Source organism: Triturus cristatus, chromosome 10, assembly GCF_964204655.1.
Source record: "Triturus cristatus chromosome 10, aTriCri1.1, whole genome shotgun sequence".
In the NCBI taxonomy this organism is placed as follows: domain Eukaryota; kingdom Metazoa; phylum Chordata; class Amphibia; order Caudata; family Salamandridae; genus Triturus; species Triturus cristatus.
In genome coordinates this window covers 68,219,130-68,240,732 of record NC_140593.1, presented here as the reverse complement: position 1 = coordinate 68,240,732, position 21,603 = coordinate 68,219,130, and the positions used below count along the sequence as shown (strand labels likewise).

General features: G+C 51.1%; 2 protein-coding genes across 2 annotated transcripts in view; one reads left to right on the top strand and one right to left on the bottom strand.

Annotated features, from left to right (window-relative positions):
- Positions 1-21,603, bottom strand: part of PLCL2 (phospholipase C like 2) — a 464,688-nt gene that overhangs the window by 309,635 nt on the left and 133,450 nt on the right. The gene's annotated exons all lie outside the window — the stretch shown is intronic.
- LOC146788850 (uncharacterized) lies at positions 15,691-20,106 on the top strand. The gene is made up of 2 exons (XM_085630043.1): positions 15,691-15,976; positions 19,490-20,106. The coding sequence occupies exons 1-2, from the start codon at positions 15,691-15,693 to the stop codon at positions 20,104-20,106; spliced, it is 903 nt and encodes a 300-aa protein (XP_085486169.1).

The following is a 21,603-nucleotide window of genomic DNA, read 5'->3' as shown; positions in this document are numbered from 1 at the left end:
GGATCTGAGGTCATGCATGAGGCACCAATGTCTGGAGTGAAGTTTCTGCGTCCCCTTTCGGAGAACGGAAACATATTCTAAGTAGTATTTGAATTTTCCATTTGGTCTAGCAAAGAGGGTTTGTTTAATAAGGCGGAGAAACCTGGTGAACTAAGTTATCATGGTGAGTTATTAGCTGGCATGCCAGTGAAGGATGGGTGTTTCGGGAGCTGGGGCTGCGTGCATTTGTTAGGTTTGTAGGATGAGTTAACCGTATCAGTGTCAGATAGTTGGGGGTCTTTGAAGGTCATTACTTGGGCTAAAGGAAGAGTACCAAGTGGTTGTTGGGCGGTAGAGGACAAGTTGTAGTACATTGGCACAAAGCGAGTGTTTGGTGGTGGGGCTCAAGGTCAAGAACGTATATGGTAAGAACTGAGCGTGGACCTAGGCAGAGCCTGCTTTGCTGTTATCGACAAGACTGCGGACAACTGTGCCGAGTGCACCTGTAGGGTGGATTTTGCTAGCTCCACCACACAGCTCGTCTACCTTATCCCCGCTCCCCTAAATATTGCCACTGGGACAAAGTTGTCTTCTGAGACCATCTGGACCTCATCCCATAAATTGACATTACCTTAAATCCAACATCCATCTGCTTCAGTGCTTAACATATGGATCAATCCTGCCTGGATTCTAGATATTTACAGAGAATCATAAATTGCTAACCACACAAAAATGTAGATACATTTATGGCCTATATTCTATATGTATGCTGAACCATTTAAGCTGAACTCTCATCTAACTGGAAAATTTAATAGCCGGTTACACATCTATGTTGAGTTCAGTATGGCTCCATGTGCATGTAAATACAGTTAATAATGGTTTGTTACTTAATTACATAGTATTGTTTATGGTTAAACTTACAGATTATAAAACTACACTGATTTGTTTTTCCGAATGATGCTTCCGGCTTGGAAGCTTCAATCACTTTACATTAACCAGCAGGTCCATCGGCCACAGTGCGATACGCGGTTGTGTTGGTGACTGTACATACGCCGTAGTCTACTTTGTCCGTAGAGTGCGATGCAAGCAAATGGTGACCCTCAGATTCCATATAGTGCTGCAGTCTCGGACATGCTGGTCTAGGACTCTAGGAGAGTCTTTACCACAGCGTCAACGATGGAGGGCAATGGAGAAGGAGTGGGGTGGTGTGCTATGGGTGCACCGGGCAGGGTGGGTCAGTCCAAAGCCTTGCTTGGTTTGCTACCGAAGAGTACGACATGGAGAGGGTGTGTTAGGCGGGGACGGCTATGAATGAATGTATATGCACCCTAGGGACTGCAGTTGAATTTGGCCAAACAAGAAATAAAATCTATAGAGGTTTCTTTAACCAAACCCCAGACAACTTAGAAGTCCAACCTCCTTCACCCAAGAGGAGAACATCCTCATGTCAAGCTGGCAAGTGCATTACAGGTAACAGAGGAGATATGCCCCACTGCATGTGCAGTGATGCACAATTAACAAAGATGCCCGTATTTATGCCCTAACCATGCATCCCCACCCCCTCACCACTTGGACACGTTCACAAGGTGTCATCAGAAGACCTTGCTTCACCTGTTCAAACTTCCACTAGGTTTGTTAAATCCTGGACAAACAAAGAATTCACAGATCTGACCACCAACTCCAGCAGAGGGCACCCATAACATGATGCCACCATAGGTACCTCCTATGCGATGGTCAGTCTGCTAGTGACCACGATAAGCAGCCGGCGGGCCCGATCCTAAACCTAACCTTGGTTTCTTCCTTAAAGTCATTAGTTTGTAACTGTGTCCCAACCCATGATGAACTCACCTCTCCGTGCCACGAGCACCACTCCCCAGGGCTTCACCTGGTCCATGGGCAACTAACGCCAAGAGGACAACCTCACCCGATCCTTCACCGGGTCAACCGGTGAGTGATGTCACAGACATTCCAGAGCTCAAGGTGACGTCATTTATTTATTTATTTTATTTGACTCATTTATACGGTGCACAAATCATCCCCAGGGGGATCTCTCGGCGCCCGAGAAAGAGGCAAATGTAAGAGGAATACAATATTCATTGATTAGAATAGCCAGGTCTTGAGCAACTTTTTGAATTGTGGAAAGTTTGGGCAGGCCCGAATATGTTCAGGGAGCTCGTTCCAATGTTTGGGGGCCAGATAAGAAAACGCACGACCTCCCATTCTGACTTTCCTAATTCTCCTGCAACGGAGCAGGCTGCGATTACTGGATCTAAGTTGTCGCCCAGGTTGATAGCGTTCAATTTTGTTAGCCAGATAGGCCGGGCCCATACCGTGCAGGGACGTAAAGACCAGGCGGAGTAGCTTGAAAATGGCTCGTTTCCTTACAGGAAGCCAGTGTAAAAGGCGCAAGAGAGGGCGGGAGGGGGTTCGTGCTGGTTTGTTAAGGGCAAGACGGGCTGCGGTATTTTGCACCACCTACAGCTTGGATAGCAAGTCTTCCCTAATTCCTACCAACAAGGAATTGCCATAATCAAGGCGACTGATAAGGAGCGACTGAATGAGGGTCTTTCTGGCGTTCAATGGAATCCAGGGAAAGATCTTACCGAGTAACCGCAAGGTCCCATAACAGGTACCTGCGAGAGTTTTCACCTGATCTTCCATTGAAAGCTTATAGTCTGTTCTGACCCCTAGGTCTTTAGCCCACCCTCTAGGGGCAGGTGCTTCTCCTAATTCTGTCGGCCACCACAGCGCTCCACAGCTCTTCTGCCTTGCCGAACAAAATCTCAGTTTTACAGGAGTTAAGTTCTTCCTCATCCAGCTGGCAATGCTCGTCATACAAGTAATAAACTTAGCTTTGGTTATAGCGGGGTTGTTCTCTATGTGTACTTTCAGCTGCGTATCATCAGCATAGGATATGGTTTCAAACCCGTAATTTCTGATGATAGAGGCCAAGGGGACAACATAAAGACTGAAGAGCGTGGGGCTCAATATAGAGCCTTGTGGAACCCCCTTGTCCACCACAGTTGTCTGTGACACAAATGAGTCCAACTGAACCCATTGTGTTCTGTCGGACAGGTAACTCTGAATCCAGTCAGTCAAAGGCCAGGCCTCTGACACCAATCCCGGCACACTACGGAGGAGGGGTAGGTTTCCACACCCTGGGCAGACTAGCACTCTTTCTCGACCTGCTACCTCCGAGGCGCCGACGGAGCCCATCCCCTGGACTAGAAAGGTTGGGCATAGGTTCCTAAAGAAAGAGTTCCTATCAGCGCTTGGATGCTTAACTCCTTTAATATTAAAGAGGTACTAAACGTTCACAGTTCTTTGCTTCCCTGGAACCTGTCTCACTTTGTTCCCACCTTATTACCGGTCCTGACGAAGCGCTACTGGATCCCCTATGGACCAACAGCAAGCGCGAAACATGTTGACCCTATTTCTGTAGGACTTTCACTCACCACTACACCCATCCTGAGAGCAGCGGTTAGTCATACATCTGCCCTCTACCTTTTTTCCAAAGAGGAGCTCCAGGATTAATTATATTTATATATTTTTTATTTTTGCCATATAGGACCCGTGAATAAAAACTTTGGTTCTGGGTTCCATATAGCAATTTTAACCCACCAATTCACCTTCCCTTTTTATAGGCCCACACACCCCCATGCACAACTGCGGCGTCTTCATAAAAGATCTCCGATAAAGAGCTCTCTTGCGGGGCCCATGAGGGACTGCAGCGCCACCCCCACGAGGAGCAACGCCCGATGATGAAGCATGACTCTCGAAAGGGTGTGTGAGGGCACTATATTCTGAAGGAGGGATTCCCCCACACTCACTCTGACCCAACCTCGCGATAAGCCCACACACCAACTTTTTGGTACACTCTCTATTCTCTGAGGAACAGCTACCCTCCTAGTATATACACTGTATTCTGAGGGAGCACGGGTACTGGACCTCCCCTTCTCTTCTAAACTACGCTCCCGGTCCCCCACTCTTTGTATTACGACCAATCTCTCGAAGCCTGTTCAACAGGATATGATGAGAGATGGTGTCAAAGGCTGACGACAGGTCAACCATGACTGGAGAGTCCTTGTCCAATGACATCCTGAGCGTGTCCATAACCTCTAGTAGAGCGGCCTCGGTGCTATGGGATGCACGGAAGCCAGACTGGAATGGATCTAGTATTTTGTTGTGTTCTAAATAACTAGAAAGATGTCGGTTGATTATGGTCTTCATGATTTTGGAACAACAGGGGAGAAGAGAGATTGGCCTGTAATTCTGTAAGTCCGTAGGATCTGCTAAGGCCTTTTTAAGCAGAGGCTTAATGCGTGCGTTCTTCAATTTACGTGGAAAAGTCGCAGTCGCTAATGAGATATTACATATCTCTGCAAGTGAATCTGCTATGACCGGGGATATTTCAGACATAATCGCAGGAGGTACTGGGTCTAAGACAAACCCCGATTTCACCTGAGCTAGAAGGGTGCCTACCTGTTCGCCGGTAATGATAGGGAAGCATTCTAATATCGGGGAACAGGGATTTTCCTGGAGAGGGGCTCTCTCATGAACATCCTCTTCAGGACTGAAGGAGTGATAAATTGTATCAATTTAATTAGTAAAATGTGTCGCTAGGTGATTGCATAAAATTGCTGATTGACAGCCAGTCCGGGTTTGCAATCTTGCCACAGAGCCAGTCAGAAGAGCAGAGCGGGGGAGCCAGCGGGGTCAGCTAGCCCGCCGAGTCGGGGAGTGCAGCGGTGATTGCTGGCAGCCACTGCTTCTGCTACCGCTGCTATTGCCACCACTACTGCATTAAGAGACGCAACGGAAAGGCGTGAAAGGCGACGCAGTGAGCCCCGGGAAGCTGTAACCCCGCTCCCTCTCCCGGAAAATTGGTGGAATTGGGCGGAGGTGCGGGAAGCAGCAGGAGCCGCAAAAATCGGCGGGATCAGGGGGTCGGCGGATCCGGTGGAACTGGTGGGGTCTGGGGGCACGGGATAAGTCAGTGATTTCACATCCCTTGGGCCTCCCCCCAGCCTCAGACAGTCTTCCCACAGCCACCTACAGTCGCCTACAGCCACACATAGTGCATAGTGGCAGTGCTGCCCGCCTATTTGATGCCTTGCTTCTGCTGCCCCAGCTGTGGTGGTCGGCAGTCCTGTGGCAAACCCACTGCAGGGAGCAGAGACAGTGGGCAGCGGGCAGCGAAACACCAGAGAGACAGAGAGGCAGGAGCAGCGAGCAGTAAGCCCCCAAAAAAGAAGGAGCAGGGCGCTCCAGGGTTGCAGGACAAGCAAGGGCAAGCAAGCACCAGGATCGGACCTTTGCTCCTATCTGCATTTTATTGCCTCTCATTTTCGTTCCGTTCAGCACCAGGGACACAAGGAACTACAAGGGGTCACACAGGCCATAAAGTCCCTTGTTTAAGTGCAACCCCAAATACATCAAGGCGAATCAAAATCTATTGTACTTGTCACTATTACAAGCACCGATAAGCCTATAAGCATGGGGAAACGCAATGGAGGACCAAGTCTAAACCCACGGACTACGACAAGCATTGATAGTATGTTGGAGAGAGCAGTCAACATAGTCGTAAACGAAATAGAACTAACTGAGAGGCGCATGTCATTGGGTCTAGCAGCGCCACCATGCAGTCTCGCTGTTGGGGAAGCCCTAGGCGACAATGATGATAATCCAATGGCACTTAATATACAGACCGCAACGCCCAGTACTCAGCCGCTAATAAGATCTAATGACTGCAATAATGAGGAGGTATTGGCGGCACCTTGTAATGGTGCTTCGGATGGTGTTGCCCTTCCTATAATTACATCAACAGGTGCAATACGGAAAAGGAAGCCAACCAAACCAATTGTCTCTAAGAGGAAGCAACCGCCCCGTGTAACCCATCCCCGCACTGCTATTAGCGCATGAATTCAGGGCTCTGTAAACGCTCCTGACAGTGCCGTGGCTGATTTAGTAGCAGAGCCAACACAAACTAATGTAATAACTTGCTCCATCAGTACACAAACTGATGCTGTTGTGCCCTTCTCTACCAGCTGCGGACCGGGTGAGGTCTCAATCAATTTCATTAGGGACACTGTATGCGAACGCTTGAAAGACATTGTGGACAAGAACTTTTCCGCTCTTTGCTGACGATTAGATTATTTGGAGACACTGTCAGACAAGTTAAACTCCCAAATAATTGCCCTTAAAACTACTACACTACACGGACTGAATTCTAATCCTGTAGGTCTATCTACCAGTGGTCAGCAATCACAGGCACCAGTCATAACAGCCACTGCGACTTTAGAAACCTGTGTCACTTGCCATAAAGTTAAAGAATGTTTATCTAAATCTTTTGCAACTTATAATAAACAACCTAGCAAAGGGCTAATGAGTCGCCCACCCGCCATTCCAACATGTGGGCTATTAGCGACACAAAATGCCCTAGTGAGCACTGCAGTGCGAATAAATTCGGGGAGTTTGAGGGTCAGCCCACATAGCATGCAGAACACACAAAGTGGTGAAGTCCCTAGTTGCCCGAGCAGGGAATTGACAGAAGGAAGCAGGGAAGTCCTCAGTCTCCCCCCGGCATATGTACTGGTTTTAGCTGGAGTACCTCCACTCAGAAATGAGCAAAAAGAATCTTGGGTCCGGTTGCGCAATAAATGCGCTGACTGGCTCGGAAAACATAAAGGACTGCGGGCAGCAAACATTAATGATATTATCATGGTACGAAGGGTAGGATGGGTTGGTATCTCCCCAAACAACATCAGGGGTGATTGCACAGTCATTAACTTTAGAAAACCACCGTTGGTAAAAAAAATTATTATTAACTATGGAGGAGCCTAACACAGTGAACCCCACTCTTATTTGGTCATTGCCGCTGGGTTATTTTTATAAACCAGTGTTAGGGACGGTAACTTATGAGGCCCCTCCACTGACCACGCATAATAGGTTTTCTAACCTGTCCGGCCTTGACAACCAGGACTGACTGGCCCTTTTACCATTATCTAACCCGACCATTCTCCTACCAGCTATGCCCGCAAGTCCAGGCCAAGATCTCCAACCTGCTGTTGAGAACAAATTTAACTTAAATATCTTGAGTTGGAATATTGCCGGCTTGGCCTCAAAAATTGAATTGGATGAATGGGTAAAAACAGTTCAAGCATATGACATCCTCATGCTGCAAGAAACCTGGGCAACACGAGAATTACATCAAGAAGGGTTCGAATGTTATAATATAACTGCCCCCATTCCTAAGATCGGCCGCCCATCAGGCGGTCTTTCTATCTGGATTAAAATCTCCGCAGGTGTCAGTGTTAGGTTCCTAACAACTGACAATGACAACTTTCAGGCGTTAATTTATACTTAAGGTGTTTCCATCTGTTTGATTAATTTTTATAATAATGATTCCTATACCATTCCAAATGGGAATTTTATAAACTTGTTTAATTTTATTTCAAATTTACAAAGGCAAAGGTTGTTTGACAAGTTAGCTGGTATTTGTCTAGGTGGTGACTTCAATGCGAGGATTCCTAGCAGTAACATTTTAGACAAGGAACCCACCACAGATAAACGCCCTTGTATTAGGGGGGCAGAACTGTTGATTCATTTGTCTAATTACAACTTAATAAATGTAATGGAAATTGCGGCTGTATCCCATAAAGATAGTCATGTTATACCATCATATAGAGGACGAGGCTGTGCCTCCACTATTGACTGTGTGTTTATATCGCCCTCACTGGAAGATTGTTTGTTAAGGGCTGAGGTCTTACAAACTTTTCTGGGCGATCATAACCCTATTGCTATAACACTAAAAGTGGCCCCCAGGCCAAAATTTGTGGAAGAAAGTGGGGCTAGCAATTTAGTGCTTTCCACTGACAATCTAAGACTGGCCTGGCAAGGCGTTGATAACAACGACCTATTTCCTAGAATAATAAAAACTTTTCCAGGACTAATTGACAGTTGTTTGTCACCAGTTGATCACAACCCTGAGGTAATTGATGCCTTTGTTTAACTGTGTGGGGGCATTAAACAAATATTATCTTGACCACTAACTGAGTCTAACCGGGGTCCATGTTGGTTTGATAGTGCTTGCTCTAGAGCCAATAGAGATCTCCGCGAGGGCCTTGTGATGAATTCTAGGGACTCGGTATTAGTAAAATCCTTGAGACACCAATACAAGTGCATCACGAAACAACGGAAAGAAGGTGTCCTAAAAGAGAGATGGGATAGCCTTGCGTGCGCTACCAAACTTAACAACGGAAATGGTTTTTGGTTAGCTGTGAAGGAGATGAGAACTGCAGGCCACCCATTAACTTCTATAAGCTGTACAATCTCCAGCAAAGCATGGGTTTCCCATTTTTCAAAGATCTTTCAAGCCACACCTAGGAATGAGGAACCATAAAACCATCAAAGACCCTCTAGGATGGAGATATTCGTATCTGAAGTCGAGGAAGCCATACACCAAAGCTTGGGCAATAAAGCCCCTGGTCCCGACGGGCTACCGATAGATCTTATTAAACACAAAGCTGTTTTTTGGACACCCCTCTTATTGAATGTTTTTAATAATCTAACTGTTGCTCCAATTCCTTGCACATGGTCTACTAGTATTATTGTTCCTATTTTTAAAAAGGGCGATCGTTCCAACCCTAGCTGCTATAGACCAATCTCCCTGATTGATAATACACTAAAAATCCGTGAGAGAATCCTGTTTAATAAGATTAGGTCCTGGGCCGAGGATGAACATATTTTAAACTCTTGTCAGTTAGGTTTTAGAAGCAAAATAGGCACTGTAGAACAGTTCCTAAACCTTAACTTAATTATTGGTAAATATACCGTAGCACGAAAATCCCCTATTTACTTAGCCTTCATGGACCTTACTTCAGCTTTTGGTTTTGTTAACAGGTCACACCTTTGGTCTATTCTTTTAAAATATGGGTTGGACGAAGTTTTAGTAAATTTTTTTGCGTACCTACATAGGGACTTAAAGGCCCGGGTGTGGATTGGTAAAGGCGGTGAGGTCACACAGGATATCACTATTGGCAGAGGGGACAGGCAAGGGTGCGTATTGGCCCCTCTTTTATTCATTTTATATATTAATGATTTGCATGACTCCCTGTCTAAGCTCACTAATGATGTTCCCATCATTAATGGTAATATCCTACCCGCCTGATTATATGCGGACGATGCGGTCCTGATGGGCCGCACACAAAATGCACTGCGCACTTTAATACAGTGTTGCGTTGATTTTATGGCAGTTTTAGATCTTCGTACACATTTGTACAAATCTTTTATAATGGCATGTGGCCCAAAAAAGCACCTTGTTAATTCAATCCCCATAGGCAACGAACGTTTACTAAGCACCCGCACTTTTCCTTATCTGGGGCTGATATTTGCAGCCAATGGTTCCTGGACTACTCATGTGGCACACAGCAGGGGAACATTCGCTAAATCAATTAATTTGGTATTGTCACTACCCCAACCGAAAAAGTTGAGATGGTACTATCTATTACCAAAAATTTTAAATTGCAGTGCATCCCTGTTGCAACCTATGGGGCGGACGTTTGGGGCTTCACTGGTTGTAGTGGCATTCAGGGTGAGGAAAACAGATTCTGTAGGAAATTGCTGGGGGCCCCAATCTCCGCATCACAGTATATTTGCCATGGAGAGTTAAAATTGCCATATATCGAGGACTTTATTAGGGCGCGACCTAGTATATTTTGGCTTAAAAATTGGCAGAACTCAGCAGCAATAGTTACAAGAAATATAATTTCTGACTGCCTGAAATGTGAAAAGGGGCTAGATATACCGTGGCTTTCTGCCGTGCGGGAAAGTCTAATCAGTGTAAACCTCGAACATATCTTCTTAAACCCAACTAATATGGACGGTATAAGTAAAAAATCGCTTCAGGAGGTGTTATATGATAAGTATAGCAGGGCTAGACATGATGAAGAGCTCCTGAAATCTTCAGTAGCAAGGTATATGTCCTTAGAAGATGTACGACTGCCGCAATCTTATCTGCCATCTAGTTACCTTCTGAAGAATATTAGCAGTTTGGAAAGAGGATTGTTGTTTCGACTAAGAGCGGGTACTATGAAATATATGCTGTTTCCCCCTAGGGTTTAATGCCAAGCTAGATCAAATGTTATGCCCATGTGATAACCTGAGTAAACAAACAATGCCACATTTTCTATTTTTTCTATCAAATGTACACAAAATTGTTTTTGATTCCTTTTTTTAAGAAAACCGCCATTATTGATCATAAAACAGCCTACACAGAAATTCTTAAATTAGAAGAGGATGCTTTGGTTTTCCGTGTAGGTTCCTTCTTGAAAGCAGCAGTCCGCTCACGCACCTCTAGGAGTACTTAATGAAGGTCCATTTTTTAGGCGTGCACTGTATATATTATTTCCCCTTTAGGATCACATGAAATCGAGGCATTTTGTAATGAACAAATGTAACCAACTGCACTTTATAGCTATATTGTAATGCCATTTTGTATTTATTGGACTTTTATGGGCACTGTTTTGCACGAAGCTGTTATTATACCGATCTTAAGTATTTTAATATTGATTTATTTTCACCTTTGCTTTTATGGATACATTTTTGAATCCGAATAAAGATTAATTATTATTATAATTGCTGCGTCAATGGCGGAAGAGGGTTGTTTGCCCTTGGATTTGTAAACTCCTTCAGGGTGGCAAAGAGCTCGCGCGAGGAGTCCTTGGCTCCTATAATGCGAGAGCCTAAAATAGGTTCTCCTGGCTGCATTACAACTATTTAAGTAAGTTCTATGGGCCTCTCGGTAGCACCGTTCATCTTGCTCGGATTTGGACTTCTCCATTTCCTTTCTTTTACCCTACACAGGGCCTTTTCCCTTCTAAGTGTGTCAGAATACCACGGTGCCGGGGCTGCCCTGGTCTGTATCTTTACCATCTTCAATGGTGCCACAGAGTCAAGAGCCTCTGTAATAGAGGCCTCAAATATTTCTAAGGCCAGGTCACAGTCGTTGCAGTTTGTGAAGACTGGAGGGGTATAGACCCTGCTAAAGGCCGAGGCTGTCACCTTTTTCCAGGCTCTGCGGAGATCTTTGCGCGGTTGCGGAAGCCCACAAAATTTTGAGTGGGCCCAAGAGAAACTCAAAACCGAATGGTCTGTCCAGCCAACCCTCTGTGGAGGTTCAACTGTTAGTTCTGGGATGTTCGAAAAAATGGTGTCCAATACACGGCTCGCCAAGTGGGTAGGACAGTCTACTCTGGAGGAGAGATCAAGAGATGCCATGGCTGCAAGCAGGCAGGCAGAGTCTGCGTTGGCAAGAGCCTCCAGAGGGTGATTAAAGTCCCCTACAAGTAAGAACTTATCCGTTTGCAGCGTGAAGGGGCAGCCTCTCTAATAGTGCTGTACAAATCTCTCTTATTTCCTCCTGGAGGGGGATACACTAGGGCTCCCGTCCATTCAGTCTTAAGGCCTCGCTGTAATCTAAAAATCAACAGCTCTAGATTTGGGTTAGAGACAGTGTCAAGGGTCTTAATGTGATAAGGGGGTGCGTGGCCATCGCCAGCCCTCCACCCCTCTTTCCAGATCTAAGCGCACAACCGAGTACTCCACTGGGAATGCTATTGGCAGTACCGGAGTGGCATCGTTATTCAGACAAGTTTCGCTAAAAAGACAGATATCCGGTTTTGCGTCATCTCACAAATCCCAAATTTCGGCCACGTGTTTTGGGATGGATCCAGCATTGAGATAGAGCCCCTGACAGGATGCTGCGGACCCCCTGCAGACGGAATCTTTATCCTAGCAGACTCTCTTCCCCCTAGATGATTCCCCTTCGAGTCAGCATGAAAGGTGCATGAATTATGCGCCGTGTACGTTGTTGACCATCTGCAGTGAGGGCAGCTCCAGTCTGAGAGGCTCCCCACTGTTTGAGGGTCATATCACCCCCCAGGACAGGGTGCCACAGATCCCCCTTTCAACAAACTCTCTCTCGAATGGCACATCCTAGGCATAGGACATACCTGCTGGGGAATGGGCAGCATTTCCTGGCAGCCGGCAGCGAACAGGCGCGGACGGGCGCAGACGGGCTTGCCTTAGGCGCGCCTTCGGCCATCAAACACAGAAGGCGCTAGGAGGCCTATTGTCATTGATTATTAATGATGCAGGGTTGGTTGCAGAGAAGAGCTTTCCTGCATACGAGGAGTGCCCTTTCAGAACAGAGATGACCCCAAGCTTCTGGCCTTCAGGGGTCTCTCCCCGTCTGCCGGCCAATCACCCAAGATCTGCCCATGGACCACCTGTACCCCGCACAGACGCCCCGCTCTTCATTCAGCGCCTGCATAAGCAGCGGCCAGCTGAGCGAGGACACTTCTAGGGCACAGATGCTGCTGGCTCCGCTAGTTCCACAGCAGCTTCCCCTCTTACCTTAGGGTGTGCTCCACTCTAGTGTGTGAGGGAAGAGGGGGTGCCTTTGTGTGTCCTTTTCTTATTTCCTTATTCCTTAACACCGTGAATTACTATATATTTTTTTAAAGTTTTTGTTCAGAAAGATTTATAAATCAATATTAAAAATTCTTCTTTGTCGATCAATAATCCATGAGTTTAGGAAACCTTCTGAGACATCCCAGAATGCCCGGGTGGGTGAACTGTGTGCTTTCTTGTCGGCACCAGCAATGAAAACTGACGAATATAAAACAATCTGGAGTTAGAAGATGCTGTTGATTCCCAGTTTGCAGTAGAACTTGGGGAGAAAGTGTTTTAATGGTGCTTCCTCCCTACACAGACACCACTGCTGCAACTTGTAGTAAGAGGGAAATAGCGCCCTTCAAGCATTACAGACAGCGGATGTAGTGGTATGTAGAGGTAGGTAGTAAGCTACAACTGTACATTCATTTCTTTACAACTCCTGGTGGCTTCTGGACTACAGTGCATGTGTGCGAACACACACACACACACACACACACACACACACACGTACATATATGTAAGTAGATATATATATATTTGAAAACTATGATTTATTCAACTGCACGGGGACTCCCAGCCTCAGCCTGCTCTGGCCACATCCATGTAAACGTCTGCAGAAAGGCTCTGGTCTTACAGGTCAGACATCACCGGGGGGCGGGGGACACTCCACTGAGGCGGTACCGGGTTGTTTTCAACCCGCAGGTACTGTTCTGGGGAATAAAATATCCTCCTTACATTTAATGAAGCAAGTCAATGCCCCTGCATCGGGGTCTGCGGGGTGTCTTACCGGCTGAAGGGACTGTAACTGTATTTGTATAGCGCTTACTACTCCGGATGAGGCGGTGAAGCGCTTTACTCCAGACATCTCCACCGACTAAAAGCTCTTCTCGCGGCGCTCAAGTACTGCATGCAACATCTCTAGCGAATAAAAGCACTTCTCGTGGCACTGTCGGGCCCCTGGTTTCCCCCAGCACCCTTTAGCGACTAAAAGCCCTTCTCGTGGCACTCTCGGGCCCCTGGCTTCCCCCAGCACCCTTTAGCGACTAAAAGCCCTTCTCGTGGCACTCTCGGACCCCTGGCTTCCCCCAGCACCCTTTAGCGACTAAAATTCCGTCTCGTGGCACTCTCGGGCCCCTGGCTTCCCCCAGCACCCTTTAGCGACTAAAAGCCCTTCTCGTGGCACTCTCGGGCCCCTGGCTTCCCCAGCACCCTTTAGCGACTAAAAGCCCTTCTCGTGGCACTCTCGGGCCCCAGCATCCTCTAGCCAGCACAATTTAGCGACTAAAAGCCCTTCTCGTGGCACTCTCGGGCCCCTGGCTTCCCCCAGCATCCTCTAGCTAGCATGCACACGCCGGTGCTGGGAGGTGAAGACGTGTAAGGGCCGATCGAGGCAGCACTAATATTGTGTAGTTTTTTTTTCAACCAGCTTCGAGGCATTCCAAGTTTGAAGGAATACCGGCTCCGTCAGTTATAAAAAACACAAAGACAGGTTTTGGCAGGTGAGAGTTCTCTGCTCGGTTCACCGAGCACAATTCACGAGTCCCCAATATAAGAAACCCCTGCTTGTGTTGCTGGTGCACACCAAATGTACACTGTCACAGATTTCAACATTTGGTGTCACAAGTAAAATGGAGGCACGAAACATTGCAGTGACGTGCAAGTGTTTTCATAAACCCAAAGCAGGCGTCCTCCTGGGGCGGATTACAATGTTTGTAAGAGGCCGCTGGGCTCCATTGCCGGGCCCCGGGGGAAGCAGAGTCGCAGACTAGTCTTCCCCCGGGGTCATTCGCGCGAGGGTAGGACCAGGTAGGGTCAAGGGGTGGAGTTAGGGGGTGGGTATATGAGCGCAGGGGAGGAAGGCGACTTCCTCTTCCTGCGCTCGGCACCATCGGGAGGGTTTAGAAAAGGGGAGTGTGTGTAGAGTAGTGTAGGGGCTAGGCCTGGGAAGAGTTTTTCGTGGTGTCAGCGGTTTCTGGGTGCGGCGGACATCGCGGGTATGGAGCGTGACGGAGGCGACGGTGCGGCGACCTCTGAGGAGGTGAGGCGGGCGTTGTTGGTTCTGGGGCGGGCCGGGAGGGAGGATCTTCTGCGGCCCGGGGTGCTGGGAGAGGCGTGGGTGGGCTATGAGAGGGTTCCGCGGGCGGCCTCGGCGGGGGTGGCGGCGGCGGTACTGGCGTGTCAGGAGGAGCCGCCGCTGCCGCCACCTCTGTGTCTCTCGGGTCTGCGGGGGAGGGGGCGGGGTGCGGGCCGAGCTAGCCAGGCGCGCGGAGGACGGCGCAGGAGCCTGCCTCCGCGTCTTCGTTTCCCTCAATTGTCGTTCCGGGCCCACGAGGCGGACGGGGGCGTGGCGTCGACGTTTGCCGCGGAGGTGCGGCGCCCGGTGATTGCGGCTGCGACCGGGCGGGCCGGCGATGTGGAGGGTGGGGCGGGTGGGGGAGTGGGGGGGCCGGGGGACGAGCTCGTGGCGGCTGGGGGGGGCGAGGTGGCGGAGGTTGTGGTGGGGGTGGGGGCTGGGGGGCTGGGGCCCGCGGGCGAGGCGGTGGACGTTCTGGCTGGTGTAGAGGGAGTGGGGGGGGGCTTTGGAAGCTGAGGGGCCCCTGGATTTGTCTCGGGGGGGGTCTCGGGCCTCGACCCCTGGTGTGTCGGCTGGCGGCGCGGGGCGGCCGGGAGGGGGGGTCCCCGAGGTTCCGCCCGGAGGGGTTGTGCCATCGGTGGGGCTTGGTCAGCCTGCTTCGGGGATTTTGGAGGGGGGGTCTTTGGGTACCTGCCCCCCCCCCACGGCTTCCGGGTTGGTGCGCGTGGACTTGGGAGGACAGGCTGCGGGAACAGCGCCTTTGGGCGCAAGCTGAGGAGGCACGGCGGGCAGAGCAGGAGAGGTGGGTGGGGGCGGTGTGGGAGGCCGAGGCGGAGGGGCCCCCGTCGCCCACGTCGGAGGAGGAGCGGTGGGCGGAGCAGGAGGAGCGGGGGAGGGCGGAGAGGGCGAGGGGGCGGGTGGGGGGGGCTGTCAGGGGTCCGCGGACGCAGGCAGGGACGGCCAGGACGGCTTTGAGGCCCGATGGTGCCGGGGCCCGCCCAGGTTTGAGCGACATGGGGGGCGGGGGGGGATCCAAGCCGGCGGCTGTCGGCAGAGTTAAGGGGAGTACGGTGGGGCGCAAGACGGCCCCTTACCGCCGTCAAGAAGCAGTAGGGCGGTCCGCGGCGGCCATACCTCCAGCGCGGGAACGGGCAGTGGCAGCGGGGGGGAAGGGGTCACGCATGTCTGGTGAACTGAATGGCAAGGGTGTGAAGAGAGCGGCGAGAGAGGTGTTGTGGGTGCCTGGCGGTGTGGAGGCAGATGTGGAGTTGGATTATGAGGCAGAAAGTGATGAGCTGGAGGACGGGGAGGTGCGGGATGACTGTGACGAGACGGGCGCTGGCAAGGACAACAGAGAGGTTGGTGTGTTACAGGTCCCCCCGAGATCGGCGGACAAGGAGACGGTAGAGACGCGGCGGGCGACCCCCTCCGGAGGACGGCTCAGCGAGCGACAGCCGACTTTGACAGGTGAGCGGGTTTGGTGGTCGGTGTGGGACGGGGGTCCCAATGGGGGAAGAAAGAAGGCTTGTAGGTCGGTTGGGGTGGGAGACGGCTCTGTGCGGGAGGTGGTGGAGGCTCCCAAGGGTGGGCTCCCGAGTGAGGACAAAGCGGTTGGGGGCAAGGCGGTGGCGTCGGCGGGGGTGCAGACAGAGAAGGATGGGGGTAAGGAGGAGGCGTCGGGGAGTAAGCTCCCCAAAAAACTGCCCTACATGGGCCTGGCTATGCCGTTGGGGTCGCACTTGTCCGACAAAATAAAGGGGAAGATCTGGAAGCATGAGTACGTGGACGTATTTAAATTACTGCATAGGGAGGTGCAGGCCAAAGAGGGCTCCAAGGAGGAAGAGTGGGAGCTGACTAGGCGGCCGCGGGTGCCGGTGAATATGGAGAATTGGACCTCTGCCTTTCTCATTTACGCGAGTATCTATTGCGAGAAACATCCCGATAGGGCAATCGCATTGCTGAAATACATGGATATCATCAGGAAGGCTCAGATGCAGTTTGGGGGTTTCGCGTGGTTGAGTTACGATGAGGAGTTCAGGGCGCGGGTCAGTGCGAACCCCGAGAAGCATTGGGGTGAGGTGGACCAGGAATTGTGGATGCAATGGATGGCGTCTACGCATTCATCCGCATCAACTCGCACGGCGAGTGGTTTGCCGGTCTCGTATCGGTCTTTTCAGTCGCGTCCCGCCCATACTGGGGCGGGGGGGACCACAGCACCCACAGGTGGGGCCGGACAGTCTAGCAAGCCCGGCACTTACAATACCGGGGCCTGTTGGAGTTACAATAGGGGGTATTGTTCCAGGTACCCGTGCAAGTTCAAGCACGAGTGCTCTAAGTGCGGGGGGAAGCACCCCCTTACGCAATGCCTTACACTCACCACTCCTTCCGAACAATGGCGGAATGCCAAGGGGAAGGGGCAGACTGGACAGAAGGGCCCCTACACCGGTTAGGGTGGAGGAGATGGCCCCGTGGCTCTCCCTCTACCCGGACAGGGAGGCCGCCTTAAAGATTCAGTGGGGCTTTACGGATGGTTTTCGGGTCGGGTATCAAGGTCCCAGATCACGGAGATGGGCCGACAACCTCAAGTCAGCGAAGGAATTGCCGGGGGTGGTGGCGGCTAAACTCTTGAAGGAGGTGGAGGAAGGGAGGATTGCGGGCCCCTTTTATGACTGGCCGATGGAGGATTTGATCGTTTCTCCACTGGGGGTGGTGCCCAAAAAGGAGGAGGGTGAGTTTCGGATGATTCATCACCTATCGTGGCCAGAGGGGCAGTCAGTGAACGACTTCATCGCGGAGGAGGATTCCCGGGTGCTGTATGCGTCGGTGGACGATGCGATCCGCCTTGTGCGGGTGTGTGGGCCGGGGGCGGAATTGGCAAAATGTGACGTGAAGTCGGCTTTCCGCTTGCTGCCTATACACCCGGCGGATTTTGCGCTCCTCGGGATGCAGTTCGGGGGGGCCATCTTCGTGGACAAAGTCTTGCCCATGGGGTGTGCGATTTCTTGCGCCTTGTTCGAGATGTTTAGCACCTTCCTGCAGTGGGCCTTCACGCAGCGAACTGGGCACCGGGATGTCACGCACTATCTGGATGATTTCCTCTTTCTGGGGAAGGCAGGTTCGGGGGACTGTGGCAGGGCTCTGTCAGGGTTCCAGGAGTTGGCGGAGGGATTTGGGGTTCCGTTGGCGCCCGAAAAGACGAGTGGGCCGGCTTGCGTTTTGACATTCTTGGGCATTGAGCTGGATTCCATACAATGGACAGCGAGGCTCCCGGCCGCGAAGGTAGAGGAAATTCAGGAGTGCCTCCAGTGGGCGATTGGTGAGAAACGGATTGCGCTGCGGGCGGTCCAGAGGCTGCTGGGGTTCTTGAACTTTGCGTGCCGGGTAGTCAGGGCGGGGCGGACGTTCTGCCGACGGCTCGGCATGGCCATGTCGGGGGCAGTGCTTCCACACCACAGGGTCAGGATCTCCATGGGAGTGAGGGCGGATCTGCGGACGTGGTTGCTGTTCTTGATGGATTTCAATGGGGTCTCATTGGACTTTGTGGAGGAAACCACGGTTTGGCAAATCCAAATTTACTCGGATGCAGCTGGGGCGGATGGCTTTGGCATTTTCTGGGACGGGAGGTGGTGTGCAGAGACCTGGCCGGAACACTGGAGGAAGCAGGGGAGGAGCATTGCCTTTTTGGAATTCTTTCCTTTGTTGGTGGCACTGGAAGTGTGGGGTTCTGAGTTTCACAACAGGGCGGTGTTGTTCCATGTGGACAACATGACGGTGGTCGAGTTGGTCAACCGGCAGAGGGCAAGGGACCTGAGGGTGTTGCGCTTGTTGAGGAGTTTCATGCTGAAGTGTTTGCGGCTGAATGTGACTTTTCGAGCCAAGCATATGCCAGGGGCGAATAATGACATTGCGGATGCTTTGTCTCGTTCGCAGTGGCAGCGATTCCGGCGACTGGCACCTGGAGCGGATCTGTGCAAGACGGGGCTGCCGGATGGCATTTGGGCCCTAGGGGAGTGAGGGTGGTTGACCTAGTGGAAAATTCTGTTGCTGTTACCACCAGGCGGACCTACAGACGGGCGTGGGCAGAGTTTGTCGCCTTTATGGGTTGGAGCGGGGTTTCTGAGGCTGGGGGACAGGTGGGGGTGGAGCGGGGAGTGTTACAGTTTGTGCTGCACTGTATGGATAAGGGGTTGTCGGCGGCAACCATTTCAGGAAAGCTGGCAGGGGTGTCCTTTTATTGCTGTCTGTTTTTTGGTTTTGACCCTACGAAAGGTGTGATTGTTAGTAGGGTGTTGCGGGGTTGGGGTAGGGAGCGGGTTGGGGGCTCTGTGCCGCGGGAGGCCATAACGTTTGAGGTGTTGGTTCGGTTGGTTGCGGCGTTGCCGCTCTGTTGCTATGATGAGTTTGAGGTTCGGGTTTTTCGCTTGTGCATGGTCTGGATGTTTTTTGGGGCATTCCGGGTGTCTGAGTTGCTGGGCACGCGGGCTGGGGAGGGGCGGAGGTATGAGGACGTCAGATTGGATGCGGGGCGCCTGGGGATTTGGCTCGGTCGGTCGAAGACAGACCAGTTGGGCCGGGGTAAGTGGGTTTGGCTGAATGAGAATCAGGGAGGGGGTGTGTGCCCGGTGGCTGAGTGGCAGGCTTTTGTGAGGGTGCGGCAGCTTGGGGTAGGGGAAATATTTTGTCACATGTCTGGGGCACGAGTGACGGCTGGCCAGTTGTTGGCGGTGTTGCGCATGGCGTTGGTGCGTGTGGGTTTGGAGCCGGCGGGTTTTGGAACTCACTCCTTCCGGATTGGGGCGGCGACAGCGGCTGCTCGGCTGGGGTGGTCCTGGGATAGGATCCGACAGCTTGGGAGGTGGAGGTCAAGGTGTTGTGAGCGTTACGTGCGAAAGTGACAGGGCGGGGTGCTGGGTGTGGGGGGTTTGGATGGAGCGGGGTTTGGCATTCTTGGTGCGTCTCTAACATCTGTTTCTCTCTTAGGTTGCGTGGGAGGCCCTGGGGCCAAGACGGTCACATGGATCGTGGGGCATTCTTTTGTGCACTGGGCGTCGAAATATGCGGAGCAACAGGTGTACGGCCGTAACCTGGGACTCAGAGGACAACTTCACGAAGTGCACTGGTGGGGTAAAGGGGGAATGCGATGGGGGGCACTACTGCCCTGGCTCGCGAAGATGGTCCCACAGAAGGGTTGCCCGGATCTGTTGATTATACACTTGGGGGAAAATGACTTGGTTCGGCTGTCGGGTTTGGCGCTCTTACAGCTGATGCAGAGAGACTTGGAAGTACTTAAGCACAGACTGGCGGGGGCTTGCATTGCATGGACGGAGTTTGTTCCGAGGAGGATCTGGAGGGGAGCTGTTAAGCATGGGGCAATTGAGAAAGCGCGTCGAAAATTGAACAGAGCAATGCGCGTTTTTTGTGGGGAGAAGGACATCAAGGTGATCAGTCACCCGGGACTACGACTGGAGGAACCACTGCTATTTAGGGATGACGGGGTGCATCTGTCTCGATTGGGGAACGCCTATTATATGATGGAAATGAGGGATGTGGTCAGCAAGCTCTGGAATGAGGCAATCTGGTGTCGCAGGGATGTGTGAGGGGTCCTTGTTAAATGGTAACGGCAGTTTCAGTCGATAACCTTTCAAGTATTTGCCCGGCGGTAATCGCCTCTCATACCACTCGATAATTTACCAATAAAAGAGGCAGGCGCCGGAGACTGGAAGGCAGGAAACAAAGTTTTATTCCGTCGGAGCAGAACACATCAGATCTGACAGCAAGGTATCGTCACGAGGTGCTCTAACTGCATCTCTGAGACCTGGTCTCTTATACACTGGTTTATTGCTTTATTATACATAGTATATTCTTGAGATTCCCTTGATGCCTGAAAGAACATCCCCTGAAGCCCCCGGCTCAGATCTGGTCCCACACATGGTTACAGTAGAGGTTCCCACCCTACCCGCAGTGGGAGATGGCTATCGCGCAGCAGGGAATTCCGCTAATTCCCGGGGGTGTGTGCAACCGGCCGGGTCTCAGGGGGTAGGGGCTTTGATCTACTGTAATCCCTTTGATGTGGGGTGTTTCCCTTACAGTAGGGGCAATAAACTGCATCCGCAGGGCTAGGTGATGGCCTGGGACCAGTTCAGACAATGGGGCGCAGAGGAAGGGGGTTATCAAAGGAGAGGCATGACCATGTATGGGTTGTCGGTCGGAAGTGGTTCCGTAGCAGGGTCGCGCAGAAGGAGAGGGTTTATGGCCTGTATGAGAGAGCGGGGGTGGCCGGCGCGCGGGGGGATGCTCGCAGCGCCAGGGGAAAGCGCTGGCGGTCGAGAGTGAGCGGGGAGAGAGTGGGGCGCCTAAAAATGGCGGCCGTGCATTCGCTGTGCGTGGCGCTGGGGAGAGGCAAGATGGCGCAGATAATGTTCAGTTTGCAGGCTAAATTTCCACAGTCCTCCCTTTTAACATATCTCGCCAGCTTGTCCGGCCAATATTCGCCTTTGTTAGCCTTTCAGTTACAGTATCGTCAATGTTCGTCACACATTTTAAAGATACAGAGTCGTTTAGGGTAGGCAGGAGTAATCTGACACATTTGTACATTGTCTCATACAGTTTGATAAAGTAGGCGAGGAGGAAGTACATTCAAAGTTGCAGTATAGTCGTGTACATGGCTGGTGTTGTATGAATGTTACTATACAAAGTTACATTTTCTTAACTTCTCAGTGTACAGTCGGAAGTGATTGATGCAACATCATGAAAACTTGATAAGAAGATAGTTAATATAATAAGGTGGTTGGGAGAGGATTTTCAACTTTGACATGGGTTCTTCTTTCCAGTGTCCTTGTTTCATAAAGAGCTATCACTGGTAAGCTCTCATTGTTGTTCTTCTTTCGTTGGCACTGTTGAGCACCGGCGGTGGAACTAAGGTCCAGCTCAAATCCGATTTCTTCACGTGGCAGGGTGCGACCACTCACTGTTCTTTGATTCCAGTCCTGTTCCTTAACACAGTTCACCACAGGTACTTTTGAGACAGGGTGCCGGCCTTTTGTTCCTCGGTAGTAGGTCAAAGTCATAGTCCAAATGAAAGAGGAAGAGAGAAT

Coding starts and splice junctions, on each gene's coding strand:
- LOC146788850 (XM_085630043.1), top strand. CDS start 15,691: ATGTCTGGTGAACTGAATGGCAAGGGTGTGAAGAGAGCGGCGAGAGAG. Junction 15,977..19,489: donor GCGACAGCCGACTTTGACAG/GTGAGCGGGTTT, acceptor TTTCTCTCTTAG/GTTGCGTGGGAGGCCCTGGG.